Source organism: Biomphalaria glabrata, chromosome 11, assembly GCF_947242115.1.
Source record: "Biomphalaria glabrata chromosome 11, xgBioGlab47.1, whole genome shotgun sequence".
In the NCBI taxonomy this organism is placed as follows: domain Eukaryota; kingdom Metazoa; phylum Mollusca; class Gastropoda; family Planorbidae; genus Biomphalaria; species Biomphalaria glabrata.
Window position 1 is genome coordinate 10446080 of NC_074721.1, and position 22312 is coordinate 10468391.

The window sequence follows — 22312 nt, forward strand, 5'->3', positions numbered from 1 at the left end:
CAATGAAATAGTGAAATGAATTAAGAACTTGCAAATGATTTAAAGACATTATAATCCAACTAAGTTTGAACATATGTCTATTATTTTAAGTCGTTAAAAAAAATAATCTCTTTACAATGACGCTTAAAAGCATACAATTTAAAACATGATAATCAAAGTTTTATTAGCGGCCCCCGTAAGGGGAAAAGCCGTTATAAGGTTTGTGCAAAATGTCCGTTTGTCACACTCAAATCTCGAAAACTAGAAGAAAAAAAAATTATTTCACCACGCGATGCGGCTTGAAAAGTTTAGGTGCAATGGCTACTTTTGGTTTTCTAAAAGCTAATCGTTTAATTTATAAAATTGATTGTGCAAGCGATTTTTTCATAAAAAAACACCAATTCTAAAACAATTACGTAAATGTAAGGTAGGCAATGTTACAATATGTTAACAATGAAGGTGGCACTGTTATGTATTTTCAGTATCACTAAGTCAAATATATTTATAGAGTGTTCAAGAAATGTTCACAACAAATATAAATATTAGTTAAAGGTATTGTTTTCTGGTCAACTAAATGCTAAAATTAAATAAAAACATTTATGTTTGTTTATAAAGGCTAAGAATGCACTTTGTATGTAAATATCACGCACATTTATTTAATTAAATGGACTTTTTATACAGCGACTTTCGTGCTGAAGCGTAACAGAGCGGCATGATGTGTTGATAAACTTATTACTTAAAAAAAATTAAATAATCAGATTTTATTTTTTTTTTAGTGCCCCATCAGGATAAAAGCCGCTTAGTTTTGTGCGTTTTGTCTGTTGGTCGGTCAGTCCGTCAAGTTTAGATTTAGAAAAATGAGACATAGCAATTGAAAATCTGATTTAACCTTTAATGTTCCTTCCGAAACATCTCTATAGTTTTAAGTAAACGCACATTTTTTTTTAAATGGACTTTTTATGCAGCGACTTTCGTGCAGTAGCGTGACAAGTATCTGCAAGACATGGTGCTATCAGTTCCCTAAAAAAATTTAGAAAAAAAATAAGATTTTATTTATTTTTTGTTTCGTTCGGTCGGTTGGTCTGTCAATCACATCTATATAAAAAAAAACTCTAACAGTTATTGAAAATCTGATTTACCCTTTAATGTTCCTCCCGTAACATCTCAATAGTTTAAAGTATCTATAATTGATTGTTCCGGATGTTTTTGTGCAAAACTAATCAATGCCAACAAATGCTTAAAACTATTGCGATTTCAATTTCTAGACTTAAAGTGTAGATTTTAATTTTTAAACGTCTAGATCAATATTTGCAATGCTATAGCCTAATATACTAAAACTAATCTACTATTTTTAAATTTATGATGCATTCAGTCTACAGATTATGTAGGCTTTTTATTTTCATAAATCTAATTACATCTAAATTATTCAAAATGTATACTTTAAATCTAGATCTAGTAGATATAGATCTTAAGATTGCTAAATCAGAAGTTTAGTTTAGGTAGATCTTCATCCTCATTCTAGTTCCATTTAAATGCAAATGCCAATAGCTCTGTTGTTAACAGTGCTGAGACATCGAGGTAAAAGCACGATATCTGTTTATTTCTTCTTCTTTTTTCAATTACAAATCAATGCTGAAAGATTATTTAAAATCGCTTGTCTGACATATTGTACATATGCGGTAGATGTCATGCCGTAATGTGTAATGTGTAATATATCTCTTTATCAATATTAGGCTATTAGTTTGTAATCAGTTTGCTCGCCTATTAAGTTAAAAGCAATGCATGGTCGTGCGGTTAGAGTGCTGGACCGATTATCTCGACGGTCCCGGGTTCATACCCAACTCGCTGCCATCCCCCGTTGTCAAGCGGGAGGTTTAAACAAGGAAGTTAATTATCTTTAATTTTAAAAGAACATTCGAAACATGTAAGAGAAAAAAAAAATTTTACAACGGCAAATAAATCTTTGAAACATTATTACTTTTGACAATCAAAATAAAATCACGTCTTGAATATTCCTTGCGATTAGGCGGATCCGAAAAGGATCCGACGGGGGCCGCCTCTGAGTTTGTGTGATAACACAACCTCTTTGTAATCTTGTTATTATTATTATTAAGAGAAAAATTACGTCTTTTTCAATTTCTATATTATATATATATATATATATATATATATATATATATATAATTAGTATATTGCAAGGTTTTTGATACTCGGTCGTTGATCTGTCCCTCCAAACAGCTAGTAGGACTAAACCTAGGCATTCAATTCTTCATTTAATTTGAAAGTAGAGATAAGTATATAAATTAGAAGCACAGATGAAATAATAGTTGGACAGTAAACAGAGAAATAATCGTAAACCCCCAGTCTCTCTCTCTCTCTCTCTCTCTCTCTCTCTCTCCCTTCCTCCCTGTCTGTCTGTCTCTCCCCTCTCTCCCTCTCTCCCTCCCTCCACTCTCTCTCTCACTCTCTCTGTCCCTCCTTAACTATCTCCCTCTCTCTATCCCCCTCCCTCCCTCTCTCTCTCTCTTACTCTCTCTCCCTCACTCTCTTTCTCTCTTTTCTCTCTCCCTCCCTCTCTCTCTCTTTCTCTCTCTCTCACTCTCTCTCTCGCTCTCTCACTCCCTCCTTTTGGGGGAAAAACGGAAAATAAATACAAAGGTTTGATAGAGATTGCGTTTGTTCGCGAATTGCAGTGGTCAGGTTGCTGTCAAAAAGCGTCCTAGAAGGTAAAAGGAAGATGTGTACGAAATTTGATGCATATATGGATGATAGTTTTAAGGGATCTCGTGATAGATTAGTGGTACTTACACTTATATATAGTAGATTTTCTAAGTTTTCAAAGAAATGTATTTTCTTACAAAGTTTGTTTGGTAATAATATTATACTTGCTATTTCTCAAATTTCCCATTCTCTGATCAAGTTTAAATTTTGCACAATTATTTATTGTCGATGAAAACACGTGAACTAATTAAAAACATTAACTAATAAAGTAGCTATATAAACTGGATATAAATGTTGCAATATTCAGAGATAATGCTGTAATTGTGCAGTTCCCTCTCTAGGAAAAGCCTTGTTTTTTAGAAAGCATTATTTATCCTTTGCTGGTTTCCCCTATTAGTTTATACGCTTTTAATGAAGCATAAAAGCAAGCATAGTCATTGATAAGTTATATTTTTTCCCCTGACAAAAATTGCGATAATATCACAACACTTCCTGTTTAAGGTCAAATACCTGTACAAACGCAACACTAATGTCATCGCTATCTCTTTAGTGTCTGTGTTCTGCACTATTGTTAAAGGCTACTTTATTATAATGTTCTTTGATACATTTTTCTTAGCATTTATCGCAAGCCCAATTCTTTACAGTGCTTGATTTAAAGCCGGGGTTCTCAGCCTTTTAAGCTCGGCGACCCCTTTTTACAATCCCCCAGTCTGCCGCAACCCCCCCCCCCCGGCCACCCTAAAAGACAGTAATAGAAGAGTAGACAAAAACAATCCATATTTTCGATGGTGTTAGGCGACCCCTGGCAAATCGTCAATCGACCCCTAAGGGGGTCGCGATACACAGGTTGAGAACCCCTGATTTAAAAGAAGAGAGATGATATGCTTCAAGGGGACTAACCTCTTCAAAATCCTCATTAATTCTTAGAAATTAAAATCTTATTCTAAATATAAGGGAAAGAACAGTGGGCTAAAAATAAGTTTATTTCTATATGCAAAGTTAGGTTGACCAGGATTTTATTTCATCGACTTAAATATATATAAATATTATATAACTATATATATATATACACGCAGTGCTCCGCACATAACAAATGAAATATACATTCACACATATTTATTTGTATATATGTATATATATACACATACTATGTATATATTTATATGTATGTGAATATATGTATATACACATTACATACGTATATGTACATATATAAGCATGCAGATGTATATAAGTATATCCCTAGGTATCTAACATTACTATAGCTCATAAAGTCCTCCATAAAGTGGCCAAACAAATGCTAAACAAAAAATACACAAAGTTTGATAACCTTTAGTATTGAAATGTGAATTCGAAATATAGAGAAAGGATTTTAGATATGACTAAGGAAAATTATCCCAGACACCCACGCCCCATAAAGTGGACGACATGCTATTGGATTGCTTTTCAAAATAAGCTAAACTATGTCAAGTACGCTTAATTGAACTGAACTGTAGCTAACTTAATTAAAAGAAATGAGCAATAATTGTGTTACAAAGCTAATATAAACTCTGTCTGGTAAAAAAAGTTTGTAAACATTGTTTCTCCAACTCCCAATTTTGGATTAAGATGAAATTTTGCAGTCATACGAAATAGTACTTGACTGAAGTAGGGGTATAAGCTGAAGTAGTCTCACTTTATAGTAAGTTTGTAATAAACAATAGATAACTTTACAATCATCTATTTTCATAGGCACCTCAATAGCAAAGTGGTCTGTATGTCGATTTAAGAAGGCTTGAGACATGAGTTCGATTTCAAGTCGCCCCCCCCCCATTTTTTTAAATATTTTTTTTTTAAAGCAAATACAGTAAAAATTCACCCAACTATCCCTTTCATTCTCCCCCCCCCCCCCCCCCCCCAGACAAGTGATACGATCAGATCGTATTGAGAAAGCTAAAAGTATGAAATAGCGCTAGACAAAAACAATTGGTAAAAATATTTCTAATCGCACACATTTATTGGTGTTGGTCTAGATTCTATTATAAATTTAATCACAAGCCTGGCCCAAACTACTTAATACATTTAAACTTTGTATAAGCTTTTCTTTGTTAAAGTATTTTTTTACGTTTTTCTTGTAACAATTTCTCATTGCGTGGTATTTAATTTTTTTTTGTATCCAATCTCCTTGATTACTGCTAGCTAGTTGCCCACCTTTAAAAGCTGCGATGCCTTGTTATACAAGCTATTTGGCTAGATCTGGTAGATAACAGAAACGAATGGTATAATACTCTGCTGTTAGTTCTTTTGTTTGTTTGTTTTCGACCTTGCGATCTACAGGGTATCTATATGTATGGCCAACAGACAACAAGGGTGTCATGTGGCCAGCACTTTTCCTAACTAACGTCAAGTAGTGATTTGAGTCGGGTGGAGTCATAGGCGCCTTTAAAATCTTATAATTAAAAATCCAATTCTTCACTGCGATTTGAAACCGGACCCATCGATTCGGAAATCAATGCTTTACCACTTAGCCATTAGTTGGTTATAATTGACTGAAATACAATGTTTTCTAGATATTTCAAATCAAATTTACATGAATACTCAATGAAAAATTGTTGAACTTAAAATCAATATTGATAAAACCAAGAAAATGTTTGTTTCAGTGTATAGTACAGTGAGCGTGTTATCGAACTGTTGATATCCAAGCGCCAACACTGACACGTTCAGATTTCGCTTATCATCTCGTGAAGCTAGTCATGTTATACAATATATTTTACTTCCTGCGCTCTGGTTGACATACAAGCATTAAACTTATTATCGTTTTGTGGAGCAGTCAATTCAACATCGTAGCAGCAATAAATTAAGAAAAAAAAAACTAACAGCAACCAAACAATTATTTCTAAAGAGTGATCACTCGAATATTCAACTATGTGTAAAAGTTGGATAGCACAATGTCTACACATTTAAAAAAATGTCTCCATGATGAATTGATTAGTAAAATGATGGATAATTTTCAAGTTGTGTTATTCTTAGTTCTTTTTTGTTTCTTTAGTTCTTACCAAAACCAATTTTCTGACTATAGATTTGTTTTTCCTGTGAACGGAGCTGACACAACCATTAAGTTTAATTCTACAATACTAATACGGTAAGTAAGTTGATCTAATACAGTGTTTCCCAAGCTGTGCTCCGCGGAACCCTAGTGTTCCACTAGGCCAGAATAGGTGTTCCACAAACTACTGGAATAATCAACTAGTGGGCCACCATGTGAATTAATTTCTCAAAAACATAAGCAAAGTGTTCCGCTAATACTCAATATGTTCCAAGTGTTCGGTTAAGGAAAAAGTTTGGGAAACACTGATCTAATAAGTAATATGCAAGAGGGAAAAAGACAATACAAGTAAATTACTAAAAATAAAATGTAAATATTACTAAGCTAATAGACTAGGCTATTTTTTTTTAAAGAGGTTCACATTTTTTTGTTTTGTCAGCAGACTGTATGTGAGGAAGTCTATAAAGATTCTGTATAACTTGAACAATAAAAAAGTTTACTTTTAATTCTAGCAGTGAGAAAGGTGAAATCGGATATTTTCACATCTAGGTAGTATTTTCTGATTGATTTCATGTTCAAATCATGGTGAAGCCTGGGACGGAATCTTAGGGCGCCTCTGAGTCCACCCTGCTCTAATGGGTACCTGACATTAATTGTGGACAAGTAAAGGAGGAGGGCCACAAAAATAGACGATCTTTACATCATCTGCAACATAAATCGCCATTTTAACAATGTTAATAAAAAAAATTCAACCTTTCTTTTGCCTCTAGCGCAAGATAATTCTACTTCTTATACTGTTATTTAGCGTCTTTGTTAGTGTTTTTTTTTTATTATCATAATATTGTTACAAATGACCAGTGACAGGAAGAGGTTAACGTATGACCCCGACGAGATAACACAGCAGCGGGTGTTCCCTGGAATGTACGTGTATAAACAGAGACAGGATGTGACGTGTCCTTACATGTTATTCCAAAAGGTACTAGCAATGTCCAGTGACAGATAGAGGTCACAACTTGTGACCCCGGCAAGATGACACTGTAGCCGATGTTTTCTGGAATCTACATGTATAAACAAAGACAGGATGTGACGTTTCCTCACGTGTTATTCCAGAGGATACTAGCCGTGTTTGTGCAACTTTGGACAAGCGATTAGGGACTCTATATAAGCCAGAGAGTTAATGTGAAAGTGAGTCGTATGGAGTCGTGAGTGAGTCGTGAGTGAGCCGTTACAGTCGATACAGACAATGTAAGACGTGTGCGGCTCTAGTGGAAGAGAAATGTGTACGACTCGATGCAAGTTAACTAGGGTAGAGTTAACTGGAGTGGACTACTGTCGTTAAAGTCTATACAGCGAACTACAGTGGACTTGAGCCGTTACAGTCGATACAATCGATGTAAGACGTGTGTGGCTCTGATGTGGTAGACTTGAGTACGACTTGGTTCAGCTTTGGGAGACCTGGAGCGACACTGGGAAGTGTGTCGTTGGTCTGTTCTGCGGAATACGGCTCGATGCAAGTTGAGAAGAGATGAATTGCAAGGAAGTGAAGAGATGAATTGCAACGAAGTATAGCTAACTGTAAACTGACAGATATTGTAGTCTTCTACGCTACATGTTACAGTAACGAATTGTTAGAGTTAATAGTCATTAAAGTTATATGAAACTGAAAGTTTAGTCGTCAAGTTCTTTGCAGTGTTTTTATTTGTGTGCCAACTAATACTTCTAGCCAGAAGATTCAGAAATACGTAACAATATATATATATATATATTGATATAAACCTAGTGGTGGCACAGATGGGGGTAGTGGTGTGTGTGTAGTCAGCCGACGCAAATCGCCCCAGGCCAGCGCTAGACGAGCGGTCAACCGTGACGAGCTACGACTGTCAGCCGAGTCGTGTCAACAGGACGGTTCGGGAAGGATCGCAGCGTCACGAGAGTTGTAGTCACCTGACCACCTAGAAACTTCGAGCGGCGTTCTGTCCGGTTCGAGAAGGCCAGTAGGGACCCTATATAAGAGCGGAGGTGTCGCAGTCAAGACGGTCGAGAAAAGGGGCTCAATACAGCACGGTTCAGAAAGCGGGTTCACGACAGGAGTTCAGAACACGGTCGACTACAGCACAGTTCAACGGTGTGGTTCTGTACGGAGCATCACGACGGTTCAGTGCGGAGTACTGTCAAGTACAGTTGAGACGAACGGCGTCTTGATCTTGGTCTGTGATCGAGTCCGACACAGCGAGCCCAAGTGTGTGAAGTCAGTCCCGAACTGTTGAACCCAGTGCAAGCCCGGAACGAGACGGAGAGGCCAGTGCAAGACTTGATACGGCGGAACGGTGTTATCGGAGAGATATTTGTTATCGCAGAGCTATTTGTACTGTTCTACGTGCTGCCAATTGTACAGTATTGGCTGTTATTTATTGACATTAAACCTTTACGTTATTTTGGAGCCCTGACTTGTCAAGTTCTTTAAGTTGGTGGTGTATGGTGCAGTTTGCAGAGAGCCTGGATAGTGAGATTCGTAACAATATATTTATTTATTTATTTATATTTCTATATTAATCTAACTTTTGACTTAATTTTATTTTGCAGAAGATTCTATATGTGTTTACAAAATATGTACTTTCAAAAGTGCATCGCTTTTATCAGCCCAGGATGGTTTGTGAGCGACATCTATCCGACTGTAAGGACATTTAGTAGTCATCAACAATTCGCTTGTAGAATGTGCAAATTTTCAAACACGACTCGTTCTATAGTTTGCCGTAAATCATCAGTAAACGATTTTAACAAAAACACAAGATACTGTGTGGTTTCTATCAAGAATAATGTAGCACTCTCGAATTGTGCAATGCGCTTAAGAGAAGGTAATTGCACTATTTGTTTTGTGGATAGCGTTTTTAGGTCTACACATTCTATAGTCTGTTCTAGTGAAGGACAAGAATGTGCATGGATTCCAAAAGAGAAAAGAACAACAAACTCTCCAACTGAATTGTCAGTGTTTCCTGTTGACCAAAGCAGTACGGATGCGCTAATTTCTAGATCTACAGTATCTTTTCTTGAAAACAGCATACCAAATGCTACACTACCAACTTTACTTACAGTCAGTTCGACGATATCTCAGTCTAATCCTTACACAGCTTCCTCGACCAATGATTCAGAACTCAGCGTTTCAAATACTATCATAATAGCAGTTGTGATATGCTTGGTTTTGATTATAATAGCTGTCATTCTTGCAACGTTATTCTATAAGTTTAGAAATGAAACAAAGCCCTCGAGTGTTCTAGCTCGAGTTTGTTTCTGCTTTCCTCAGAAATCTCAACAACCTCCAAATAATATGGAGCCCTGCCATCAAGATGTAAGTCCTGTAAACGCAAAGATGATTAAAATTGAAAATGTGCAAAATTCAAAACATTTACCTAATTTAAGTGAAGAGATGCCAAGGAATAGGGTTACACAAAGATACTCAGCCCAGACTACCATAAGGGTTGATAATAATCACGCGAGAACAGATCTCGACATCGAGATTATGCCTGAAGACAAGAATATGTTAGAATCAGTTATTAATGAAATGGCAGCAGAGGTGTATCATGAACCTTTTAAAAGAAATACATTAGAGGTTCATTCTGAAAAACTGGACAATTTGGGATTGAGTGCCATTGACAACAATTTGGGATTGAGTGCCATTGACAACACTTTGGGATTGAGTGCCATTGACAACACCAGAAGCGATTATTCCAAACTGCACGAGATACAGAAAAATGTCACAAATATTTACAACACTGCGCATGAGCAGCGCGTACCTATGAATGAGAACTTTGAGAAATCAAAAAGTTTTGACCAGGACACTAATCTGAAATGCTCCTCTTCCGATAACATTAAATACGAAAGAGCCACTACCAGAGACACTATTCTCAAATCAAGTTCTGATATAAGTGATACAGGCCAACAAGACGGTCTAGTTAAAGTACAGGATCAATCAAATGTAGCGGTCGAGTATGCGACAGTTAAAAAACATTTATACAATAACGTAATGTACAATAAAACCCATGTAGATAAAAGTGATTACTTAAATTTGGACAGAAATTAAGGTATCATTAGACTATTAGTTTTCATAACCAAATGGAAGAGTGTATTAGAAAGGGGCTTACTTGGATTTATCTCCGATATAATTAAATATGAAAATATAATTACCGGAGACATTATCCTTGAATCAAATTCTTGTATTAGTGATTTACAGAATTATCTAGTTGAAGTATTGGATCAATTAAATGGTACAATCGAGTATTGGAGTATAAAAAAGTATTTAAAAATTTACACAAACTTAATTTTAAACATTATTTTAATTTCGAAATTAGAATATTGTCATATTATTTTAAAATATAAGATACATTTTTCTTGTCATATTATTGTGAAATATAACTTGCATTCTCTTTCTGATTAAATTTTTTTTACACACATCGTCACTAAACGCAAACACTCACGCAAAAGTATTCACACGCAATCAAATCACACAGGTCAACACACACAGATTGACAAACAACAAGTCGCTTCATAAACTATGGTCACACAGAGTCACACGTACACATACTCACACGCACTTGCACACATAAACTTTTACGCACACACACACACACTCACAACACACATGCACACATAAACGTATTCACACTGTCACACACACACACATCTATCCATTCAGTTATACACACTTTGACACCAAACTCTTAAATTACACATATACATTTACTAGCACATAAACACACACACAGATTTAAGTTAGTATTGTTTTTTCTATAAGAATTCTGAATTTAAAATACTAATTGATAGAGATTCTTTATATTGTTCTTTCATTCATTGTTTGTTATTTTTAAACAATGTAAAATAAGTCATCTGTTCATTTTTTTTTAAATAATACGGAATAAAAGAAGTTAGTTTTTTTTTACAAAGCTTATATTAACTCACTCTGTCTTATGTCTGTTTGTCTGTCTGGTCAAATTTGTGTACATGTTATTTCTCACACATACATTCTCGGATCAAGTTGAAGCTTTGCAAACTTATTCATTTACACAAAAAAGACATGAATCAATAAAAACAGATTACCCTTTAGTATATTAACTACTAGTAATTAGTAATTTTGTTTGATACCAACAAAGGAAGTTAATCCTAAAGTATTCACAGCTACAGCTGATTGTAACGCACCCTTAAATAATTTCTCGGACCAAGTCGAAACGTTAAACAGTTATTTATTTTACCTAACGAAATAGGAATACATTATAAAATTATCAAATTAGTACATTTTTGGTAATCAGTTGTTTCATTTAATATTGATTAAGGGAAATAACTTTTACAGTATCAAAAGATACATTTGTAAGTGCGAAATTCTTTTACTTATATATATATTAAAAATATCATTTCATCTTTCACTTGGTTTCTTCAGTCTCTTGTGTTTAAATTTAAATTCAAAACGCAGCTGACCTAGATTAGTCGCTACATGGATAATTAGTTTAAATAGGATACAATAAAATAATGAAGCATACTCAGTATAAAAATTATGTCTGCTTAAAGTCATGTCCATTCAAAAAGACGTAGAAGGAAAAGAGTAAAACGCTCCATTGATTCCTCACCCGAGTGAGTCACGCCTGTGTGTCAGGTAAGGCCGAGCGGATCTATAAATAGAAACTATTGATTGGTCCCGTCGGTGGTTGTGACAGGACTGGGAACAAGATGTGCTGCTCACTGATCGGGGAATGCGTTGTTCCTTTGTAGTACTCAACTACACGGAGAGAGTTTGGTAGAAAGCAAGTGTTTCAGAACTATTGTGCACACTGAATTGTAAGTATTTTTATTTGTGATATCACCATTAAATTATGCACATTTCAAAATGTATAAATGCAGAGAAAGGATTTTAATGGAAAGTTGTTTCCCTCGAAAAGTTTGGGAAAGGAACTGTGGATGTTTTTCTTTGGAGTCGACCTTTTTCTCTCATATTTCTCTTTATTGCCCTCTGTCTCTCTCCATCATTCTCTCTTTATCTCTGTCTCTCCTCATTTCTTATCTTATCTTTCCTATCTCTTCATTGTATTTGTCTATTTAATTTTCTCTCTCACTCTCTCTCTCTTTCTTAGTCTTATTCTCTCTATCTCTTTTCATTTCTGACTCACTCTCTTTCTCTCTTCCATTCTGACTTAGTCTGTCTCTCTCTCTCTCTCTCTCTCTATATATATATATATATATATGTATATATCTTTTCATTTCTAACTCTCTCTCTTTTCACAACTGACTAAATCTCTATCTTTCTTATTTCTTAGTTTCTCTCTCTCTCTCTCTCTCTATCTCTCTATCTATTTTAATTTCTGACTCTCTCTCTCTTTTCACAGCTGACTTAATCTCTCTCTTTCTCATTTCTTAGTCTCTCTCTCTCTCTATCGCTTTTCATTTCTGACTCTCTCTCTCTCTCTCTCTCTTTTCACTTCTGACTTAAACTATCTATCTCTTTTCATTTCTGACGTAGTCTCTCTCTCTCACTCTTCACCTTTCACATTTCACAATAGTCCACATCTTACAAGGCCAGTATACTACTCTAGTTTGGCCGTTATGAGTTTTTTAAAGTATAAAAAAATAATCGTATTTGGCCTGAGGTCTAGACAATCTTTATCTTGAACATACGTCTGTGGTTATTTCCGCTTGTAGGCCTTATTCATTAAAAAGTTAACTAAACAAATGTCCATAAACATTTTGCACACCGACCTGTACGTTTACAACTTTTTCTCTCCTAAATGACGATACCATCGTTGATTGGACCTCATTAAATTAAAGTAATATTTGATTTTATAAACTTTAATTTGTGTTATATAAAAAAGCATACATTTCTTTTTAATTATATACCAAATAAAACATTTCCTGATTACAAACAACAAAGCTATTGAAGCTTAACCATAACAGGGCAGTGAAATAGTAATGAGCCAAAAGAAAAATCCCGTCGAAACGTGGCAAAATAATTACGGAGAGAAAGAGTTAAATCAATATGACTATCATTTGAAATTTATATACTCTTTAATAGATTTATACATTCGCTTTACCAAGATTTGTGTGTGTGTCTGTGAGGACATGGAATAGTGGCATAGTAAAAAAAAAGGTTCATCTATGTCTAAATCTATTATTCGTTAGTTTATAAGAATAAAATATTTGATATTACGATACAGACATCAGTTTCATAAAAAAATTATTGTTAATTGTTATGTTGAAGTTTTCTCATCTTCCAGATTAAAAAAAAGAACATCTTTAAAATACTTTAAAAGAAAAAAAAAAGCAGCACTTAAATATGCGCATAATCAAACAACACCATTTCGGGACCATGTTGACATCATTAGATTTTAAGCTTTGGTTGATGTTACTACTGCACCTAGCCACTGTGTGGCCAGTGGGTGGACTCAAGAGCTGGACACTACGTAATGTCAACTTAAGAGAAACAGATCCCAGTGTTGAGGTCAAAACATTCTATCCCGACATGCCTGCTATCAGAATGTAAGATTTTTTTTTCCAATACATTTGTAAATTATTTTTTTTGTGTCTGGGCGGCCGCGTGGATTCTTTGGGAAAATGATTAGTAGTTAATGGGCCACACTGGAGAAAATATAACGTGATCGTTAGAATAAAAAAAAATATCACTTTTATATTATAACGAAATAAATCAATGCTAAATATTATGTCCTCTCAATATATCCAATATATTTCAACTATATTTTATTTTAAATAAATTTCTAACGTAAAATTAAATACCATTACAATTTAATGACATTTTAGGTAAATATGTATGAAAAATAATGTTTTATCGTATCTTATCTTATATGATACAGACGTTACTTCAAAAAAGAAGATGATTACGTCCTACGCGTCATGCATATTAACCAATGGATTAAATGGATTTAAAATAATTTAAATTTAAAATAATAATTTAATTTCAAGCATCTGGGCTGAAAATCTGTTAAAGTAGAAATAGAAGCACTAAAAGTGTCATCACTCCAACTAATCCAATATTTATTGGTCACTTATTTAATATAAACGTAAGAAGGTTTCGTTGTTTTTTTAAATCGGCCATTCGATTTCTATTTACGGGCGGGGCTGTTCGACAAACTAATTAAATGTTGAACTGTTTCTCAAAACATCATAGAAAATATACATCTCACAAACAGCCAGTGACAATTCAAGTCTTGATAAAAAAAAATACTCAAGAAAACATAGAGAAACTAGAACCAATACAAAATAGAGCAGTAATATTTATTACAAATGAATATTCCAATTTGATTAGAGTAACACCATTAGAGCACTAGAGTTTGTGATTAATATGCATGATTAGATTGACCCATTAAATGCGTAGGACGTAATTATCTTTTTTTTTTTGAAGTAACTTCTGCGATATATAAGACTAGTCGACCGGTGGCGTAGCATTCGCAGGGCCGGCCTTAGGTGACCGCAGTGGGCTCCACACTTATGCGACCCCAGTGGGCCCCGCACTTTCATAGGTCCTGCGTGCGCTAATACTAGGTGTATAAATTATTCAATTAAACCATTGTATAGAGCAGATTTTCTCCGACCTCCTGTCAATTTACCAGGAGCTCCTGAAAATCTCCTGAAATTGCAAAATATACGAAAAAGTCCTGGAAATATCCGAAAGTTATTAAAATCTTTAGAAAACTCCTGAAATATATAGAAAAAAAAGTGATTTTGGGGTGTCATTCAGTAAGGAAAATGCCTATCATACGCGCGATAAAAAAAAAAACGGCATTATCCCGTAATTTTGGAATCTGATGAAAGAAGCTTCTCGCGCCTCAAACTAATGAAGAATTACTTTAGTTCAACAATTCTCGTAGATGTCTATAGATAAGATCTGCACGCAGAACAACTCTTGAGGTTTCTAATAGACCAGGACGTCACGTAAACATCTCTTTGAGCCTGAGGTCTATACGAATACAGCAATGCACAAGTGCAAGCCCCGTTTAATTATAGAAAACTAATTATATCACTTGGTCTCTAAACATTAAAATTCTATGTTTCAGCACTATACTTTCACGTATAAAAATTAACAATAATCTGGGATGGTCCTAACGATTGCGGGGCCCCTATGCCAAACGGATTGCGCGGGGCCCAGTCTGGTAGGGATAAGGATAGTATAAGAATATTGAATTTTCTTCATTCTTTACTAAGTACAATACCTCGATCAAGTTAACTTTAGGAGCCTTGCGTGTAGCGAAGTCATACAGTATATTATAAAAATTTTGTTTCCTACATAGATCAAGCTCCGCAGTGGTTTCTAAACCAGGGAGCTAGCCATATAGTTTATTTCTTATGACTTTCTTTTTTTTTTAGTTTGGACGAAGCCATGTGTGCCACTAAACAGACAACTCGGGTCAAGCTCAGAGTTTTCCCCCTTGAAGACGTTGTCTCTGTGGTCGAGAACGACATGGACGAGTCGACCATACGGACCCTCAAGTCCTGCCTGTACCCTACAACCACCAACTCCTCCAGGTGCGGCGTGTGCTGGCAGGATCAATGCAAGTCCAACATCTCGCTGCCCTGCAAGGCCTTCCTTGGCGTCTCCAGATGGGACTCTTCCCTACTTATCGACATCACCATCGACCAAGGCGCCATCGTCAACTGCTTAGTCATGTGCAGGGAAGTCGGTTATTACAGCGACGACGTCTACAAGGGTGGGAACGGAATATCAATGGCCGGAATCGGCATCATAATCGCTGTAATGCTCGTTCTGGGGCTCATCTTTATGCTCTCGGTGTACTTTGTAAAGGTCAAGTGCTTTAAAGATTTAACAGAAGAAGAATCTCCATACCCAGCCAAATCCAAACCACATGCCCCTTACAAAAATGATCCATATCCAACAAAGTCCCAAGGACATCCATTCATAAAGAAAGAAGCTGGAATGATTGAATTTTAAATCTCACATACTCTACTAAGTTTATATATTCCAGATACTAAATACCATAGACATCAATGTAGACAAATAGATATAGCTTGAAGAAATCCATGCTTCAAGGTGTTCATATAGTCAGCACGGTTCCTATATAAATGAATGACTTAAGTTCTACTTTATACAATTACTATTGAGGGACGTCTAAGGAAAGAACATAAACAAAAGTGTTTATTCAAATACATTCCATATGAGTTTCAAAGGCTGTAAAGTAACATCCAGACTATCTGCTTACAAATGTAATATAACAAGATCTCTGGAATTCTTAAAATGTGCAAATAGCAATGTACAAATATACTAACACTGACAATAGTATTTTAATTATACATGTTTTTTTTATAATGTACATAGAATTTGTCATTTTTCTGATTTATCAAAGATTATGATATCTACATTTTAATTTTCTTTTCTAACATAGCCAAAGGCAAAAGTACATAATTTCTCTTTTTTTTTTTTTTTTTTTTTATTTCAAGAAATAGTTTGTCATGTTAATTGATTTAAATTGTTGGTTGTTTACTTTCTAACTTTTTCTTTCAGAAAATAATTATCAGTTTGCTGGAGGTTTCGCAACTGACAGGCATGTTGAGAAAACAATTTTTCTGAAGTTTTTTTTGTTGTTTTTTTTGTTATTTACTTTGAAACAAGTGTTTATACCAGCAATGTAAATACTAAAATTGATTTTAACTGTTTGAAGTTCCCACGTACATTATTATACTTACTTTGCAATGAAAATAAGTTTGTGGAGAGACACATAGACATCAATATTGGTAAATTGTTTGTTCTAGTAGAGATCAAATAGCGTTTAGTAGAGCGCATTCAACGCATTGATAATGCCGTCCTTTGTTTTTTGTACACAATCTTACAGTATGAATGTACTCTCCTGAATGTAGATGTTATATATGTTCTCTGACTAGGTATCATTCCTATTTTACATATATTTACATCACTTTCCAAGTAGTCTGTGGGTTTCCATCATGCTCCAAGCGATGGAAATTGAAAAGAATTTTCAGTTCATGGAAAGTTTCAAAAGGCCTTCGGAGTCTTAGAGCTCACGAGGCTCCCTGACCACCCTATCTAGTGGTGGAGACTACACAGGCCTGATAAACCTATTAAAGTACAGGGCCATTAACCCATTGGCTCATATTTCTCACGGTTCAGTGGCAAACTTTGAATCACAATTCGCCTGCTGCGGAGAGGAAGATGAAACTGTCTTAAATTCTATTTGACTGCCCTAGACTTGCTGATCTCCGTCTCGACAGGTGTAGATAACCAAAAGTTCTTCAATCTGCCCAGTGATATAAATGCATTCGCTGAACATCGGAACTTCTGAAATAGCAAGGAGTTTGATAATTTAACATACTAATCATATCTTAAAAATAGTTGAAACTAACGTAACTTTATTTTGTATCAAGGGAGAAATGCGCATGTTGAAATAAACATATTTTTGTTGTTGTTTTTTTAAAATTCTATACAAGTGCAATTGTTTATGTATATACATTTTTTTTAATAGAAACATCATTTTCTGCATTGTTATGTCCTACTGTTACCTTCTTTTGTTTTATAGATTCTTATATTTTTATTATGAATACATATATTTTTTAGTATAATGTTTATGAAATTAACTTGCACAAGATTTTACTAAATAAATGTAACATGTCTTTTATCATTATCTTTATACCGTTTACTAAATAGTATTACTGCAAAACTTTAAAAGAATAATCATTTTAAACATATACCTAATCAAACCATTAGAACTTGTGACACATACTGCAGATACAGGCATACTTCATTGCCTCCTTCCACTCTCAAACTTCAATTCACCCCCCCCCTCTCTTTCTGCCTCTGTGAGTGTGTGTGTTTAAATCACGATTGTAGCTTGTCAAGCTAACAAAAAAATCATTGCTAAAGTAAAGGAAATAATTTGTACAATTCCATACAAGCGAATTAGATTGAATGGATTAATGTTCCTATCTGACCAATCAATAAAATTATAACAAGGAGTTTTGTTTTGTTTTACATGTTTCGGATGTTCCTTCAGAGTTGAAGATAGTTCCTAGTCCAAACCTCCCGCAGGACAAGGGGGGATGAGAGCGGGTAGGGTTTGAACCCGGGACCATCGATAAATCCAAACGACAGTACAGCGTGCAAACCGCACGACCAGGCAGCCATCCTAACTTTAAAAACAACATGATTGTGTTTTGAGTTTGTCCTTACACTCTGTGCAAAGTACTTTCTTTTAATAAATGTATTTGGTAGAGCATTCTACTATCACTACTAAGATGAAAATTTCCAGGGTATATTTAATTGCTATTTGTACCTGCATGCATGTCCTCCACGACCAAATAATTACTACAATGCATTTTTTAAAATAAAAATACAAATAACACAGTAGTATTTTACATCGCCATAATGAACTTCTCAGATATTTTACTATTTCAAGTGAGACTGTAGCTTTGAACGAGGTGACCTGCATACCATACAAAGTACGCTTATTAATGTTACCCAAGTTATATTTAATTGCAATTTTTTGTCCACTACGTGAGAGGAATTCGAAAAGACAAAGTTAAAAAAAAAAAAAGAATCCACACAGAAACAGGATATGTGCACAGTAATACGTCATTCAGCGTAAGAGACGTCATACAGTTGAGCTCTTGCTGAGGACAACAATTATAAAGTGGATTGTCCAAAATAAAGTCAAACCGACTAAACCTTTCTGACAATTGGTTTGAGACATATACTAAATAAAGAGATATTGGTTGTGGCGTTATGTAATACTGTACAAAGTTTTAAAAAAAATATACCAGCCATATCCATGAAACTTAGAGATAGAGCCAAATAGATAATACACAAATAAAATATGAACGAAAGAGATGTAACGCTCTTGAATGTTCAAAGTTAACTTACTGTAAGCATTGGCGGAAGAAGAAATACTAACTAGTGCTAAGTGCAGTGATGTCAAGTGATGGCCAAACTACGGCCCGCGAGTCATCTCCGGTCCAAGGAAAGGTTAAATTCGGCCTGGCTCATGTTTTGTAATAATAGTTAAAAATAATGATTTCGTTTTACAATGTACAAATGCAAGCTTATAGTGCATTTTAACTCTTTCTCTCCTAACTGACGATACCAGCGTTGATTCCACCAGAATGTTGTAAATAATTACGGAGAGAAAGAGTTAAAACCGCATATCTATATATGGTTGAAACATTGGTCTGATGCTGGGAATTTTCATTTTATTGAGTCACTTTTGGTAGTGTCTGAACAGCGCAGTCAACAAAATGTCAGAATACGTTAAATGCTATTTTAAAATGTGATTATTGGGTTGGTGTTTGTTTATTTCACTGTATATGTTAATATATCTGTTAAGCCCCGAAATTTCAACAACAAAAAATTTGATTTAAAATCTAGAGTCTTTAAAGTTAAGTAGACGCCAAAGTACTTTCTCGTAATAAAGACAAACTATTGTTTCTCATGTAATGAAATATATATATATAGTGACATTTCACTTCTAAACATAATGACATACTTAATGCATTTATGACTGATGAGAATAAAAAAACAACAAATGTTGACAATCTCCAAAAAGAATTATCATGATCAGGGAATGTGTACAAATTTCGCCTCTTCATATTTGTGTGAGCTTTGTTTTCCCACTAATCTAACTTACAACAGAAATAGATTAACAGCCGAATACCTCAGTTTACTCTTAGAGATAACTACTTATCAATTTTAACCAAATTTTGATGAACTATTATAAAAAAAACACTGTTAACTTCATTCATCGCATTAATTTAATTTTATATCATTGAAATATATATCATATTCTGTATTGTTTTAACTAGTATGGCCAGACACTTTTTTTTTCATTTAAGTTTTGACCCATTCCAAAAAGAGTTTGCCCATCACTGGCTTAGCGGACGATATAGAGATGGTGTGGCAGGGACAGAAAACGCATTAGTTGTCATGGTGCTGGGCAGACAATGTGAAATGATGTCACTGTCATTTGAAGAGGCAAAAGACAGAGGGGAACGGAAAAAAAGTCGGTTTGACAGGTCATGTGTGGTACCCTAAGAGTTAAACGGACTAAAGGATAGGTGAAGGTTAAGGAAAGTTAAGGTCTGGGAAACTTATTGGAAAGTGAAGAGATCTGAGTAGACATTAGTGAACCATGAAAGCAAGAGATGAACAGAACTGAACATCAAGACTGACATTTGCAAGAGATGAACAGAACTGAACATCAAGACTGACATTTGCAAGAGATGAACAGAACTGAACATCAAGACTGACATTTGCAAGAGATGAACAGACCTGAACATCAAGACTGACATTTGCAAGAGATGAACAGAACTGAACATCAAGACTGACATTTGCAAAAGATGAACAGAACTGAACATCAAACTGACATTTGCAAGAGATGAACAGAACTGAACATCAAACTGACATTTGCAAGAGATGAACAGAGCTGAACATCAAACTGACATTTGCAAGAGATGAGCAGAACTGAACATCAAACTGACATTTGCAAGAGATGAACTGAACAGAACATCAAGACTTACATTTTCAAGAGATGAACTTAACTGAACATCAAGAGATTCAAGACTGACATTTGCAAGAGATGAACTGAACTGAACATCAAGACTTACATTTGCAAGAGATGAGCAGAACTGAACATCAAACTGACATTTGCAATAGATGAACTGAACTGAACATCAAGACTGACATTTGCAAGAGATGAACTGAACTGAACATCAAACTAACATTAGCAAGAGACGAACTGAACTGAACATCAAGACTGACATTTGCAAGAGATGAACAGAACTGAACATCAAGACTGACATTTGCAAGAGATGAACAGAACTGAACATCAAGACTGACATTTGCAAGAGATGAACAGACCTGAACATCAAGACTGACATTTGCAAGAGATGAACAGAACTGAACATCAAGACTGACATTTGCAAAAGATGAACAGAACTGAACATCAAACTGACATTTGCAAGAGATGAACAGAACTGAACATCAAACTGACATTTGCAAGAGATGAACAGAGCTGAACATCAAACTGACATTTGCAAGAGATGAGCAGAACTGAACATCAAACTGACATTTGCAAGAGATGAACTGAACAGAACATCAAGACTTACATTTTCAAGAGATGAACTTAACTGAACATCAAGAGATTCAAGACTGACATTTGCAAGAGATGAACTGAACTGAACATCAAGACTTACATTTGCAAGAGATGAGCAGAACTGAACATCAAACTGACATTTGCAATAGATGAACTGAACTGAACATCAAGACTGACATTTGCAAGAGATGAACTGAACTGAACATCAAACTAACATTAGCAAGAGACGAACTGAACTGAACATCAAGACTGACATTTTCATGAGATGAACTGTACTGAACATCAAGAGTGACATTTGCAAGAGATGAACTGAACTGAACATCAAACTGACATTTGCAAGAGATGAACAGAATTGAATTATGTTTATTGCAATCATCAAAAAACTTTTACCACACGTTAAAAAAATCACTTATCTTCACCTCGACCCACCGACGAGTTACCTCTCTTAGTTTCACTGCACTATTGGTACATAAGAGAAAAGAAAATGTGGGCTTTCTTTTGCGTTACAGTTCAATCCAACTAACTCGACATACAACGAGGCTAGATCTTTACAGTTCAATCCAACTAACTCGACATACAACGAGGCTAGATCTTTACAGTTCAATCCAACTAACTGGACACACAATGAGGCTAGATCGTTACAGTTCAATCCAACTAACTGGACACACAACGAGGCTAGATCTTTACAGTTCAATCCAACTAACTGGACACACAACGAGGCTAGATCGTTACAGTTCAATCCAACTAACTGGACACACCACGAGGCTAGATCTTTACAGTTCAATCCAACTAACTGGACACACCACGAGGCTAGATCTTTACAGTTCAATCCAACTAACTGGACACACAACGAAGCTAGATCTTTACAGTTCAATCCAACTAACTGGACACACCACGAGGCTAGATCGTTACAGTTCAATCCAACTAACTGGACACACAACGAGGCTAGATCTTTACAGTTCAATCCAACTAACTGGACACACAACGAGGCTAGATCTTTACAGTTCATTCCAACTAACTGGACACACAACGAGGCTAGATCTTTACAGTTCAATCCAACTAACTGGACACACAACGAAGCTAGATCTTTACAGTTCAATCCAACTAACTGGACACACAACGAAGCTAGATCTTTACAGTTCAATGCAACTAACTGGACACACAACGAGGCTAGATAATTGTGAAACTTATTAACTAGCATATTCAATAATCGGATTCAATTGTTTCTAAGCATATGTTTCGGTATTTTTAGATTCTTTCTTAATAATCGGCTGGTCCATTTAACCTTTTTTTTTTCTGTTAACCAGATTCGACTTAACTTTGAAGTATAGTAAATCGAAATACATAAATAATAAAAAATTAGATTTTGATTAATTACTTTTCTAACAACTTTTTTTTTCGGTTTAAATTCGACTATGGCCTTTATGTTTACCTTGACTGCCAGAGGAGACCGAAACGAGTTCTACAAGAAAGGCAAACGGTGAAC

The 22312-nt window shown here is 35.1% G+C and overlaps 2 protein-coding genes across 2 annotated transcripts; both read left to right on the top strand.

Annotated features, from left to right (window-relative positions):
• Positions 1–5420: 5420 nt before the first annotated feature.
• On the top strand, positions 5421–10655 carry LOC106066914 (uncharacterized). The gene is made up of 2 exons (XM_013226017.2): positions 5421–5821; positions 8309–10655. The coding sequence occupies exons 1-2, from the start codon at positions 5628–5630 to the stop codon at positions 9801–9803; spliced, it is 1689 nt and encodes a 562-aa protein (XP_013081471.2). The 5' UTR covers positions 5421–5627; the 3' UTR covers positions 9804–10655.
• A 580-nt stretch (positions 10656–11235) lies between these two features.
• LOC129921800 (uncharacterized) lies at positions 11236–17852 on the top strand. Its single transcript, XM_056004734.1, has 3 exons — positions 11236–11548; positions 12979–13240; positions 15083–17852. The coding sequence occupies exons 2-3, from the start codon at positions 13038–13040 to the stop codon at positions 15663–15665; spliced, it is 786 nt and encodes a 261-aa protein (XP_055860709.1). The 5' UTR covers positions 11236–11548; positions 12979–13037; the 3' UTR covers positions 15666–17852.
• Positions 17853–22312: the final 4460 nt, after the last annotated feature.

Coding starts and splice junctions, on each gene's coding strand:
- LOC106066914 (XM_013226017.2), top strand. CDS start 5,628: ATGTCTACACATTTAAAAAAATGTCTCCATGATGAATTGATTAGTAAA. Junction 5,822..8,308: donor AATTCTACAATACTAATACG/GTAAGTAAGTTG, acceptor TTTATTTTGCAG/AAGATTCTATATGTGTTTAC.
- LOC129921800 (XM_056004734.1), top strand. CDS start 13,038: ATGCGCATAATCAAACAACACCATTTCGGGACCATGTTGACATCATTA. Junction 13,241..15,082: donor GACATGCCTGCTATCAGAAT/GTAAGATTTTTT, acceptor TTTTTTTTTTAG/TTTGGACGAAGCCATGTGTG.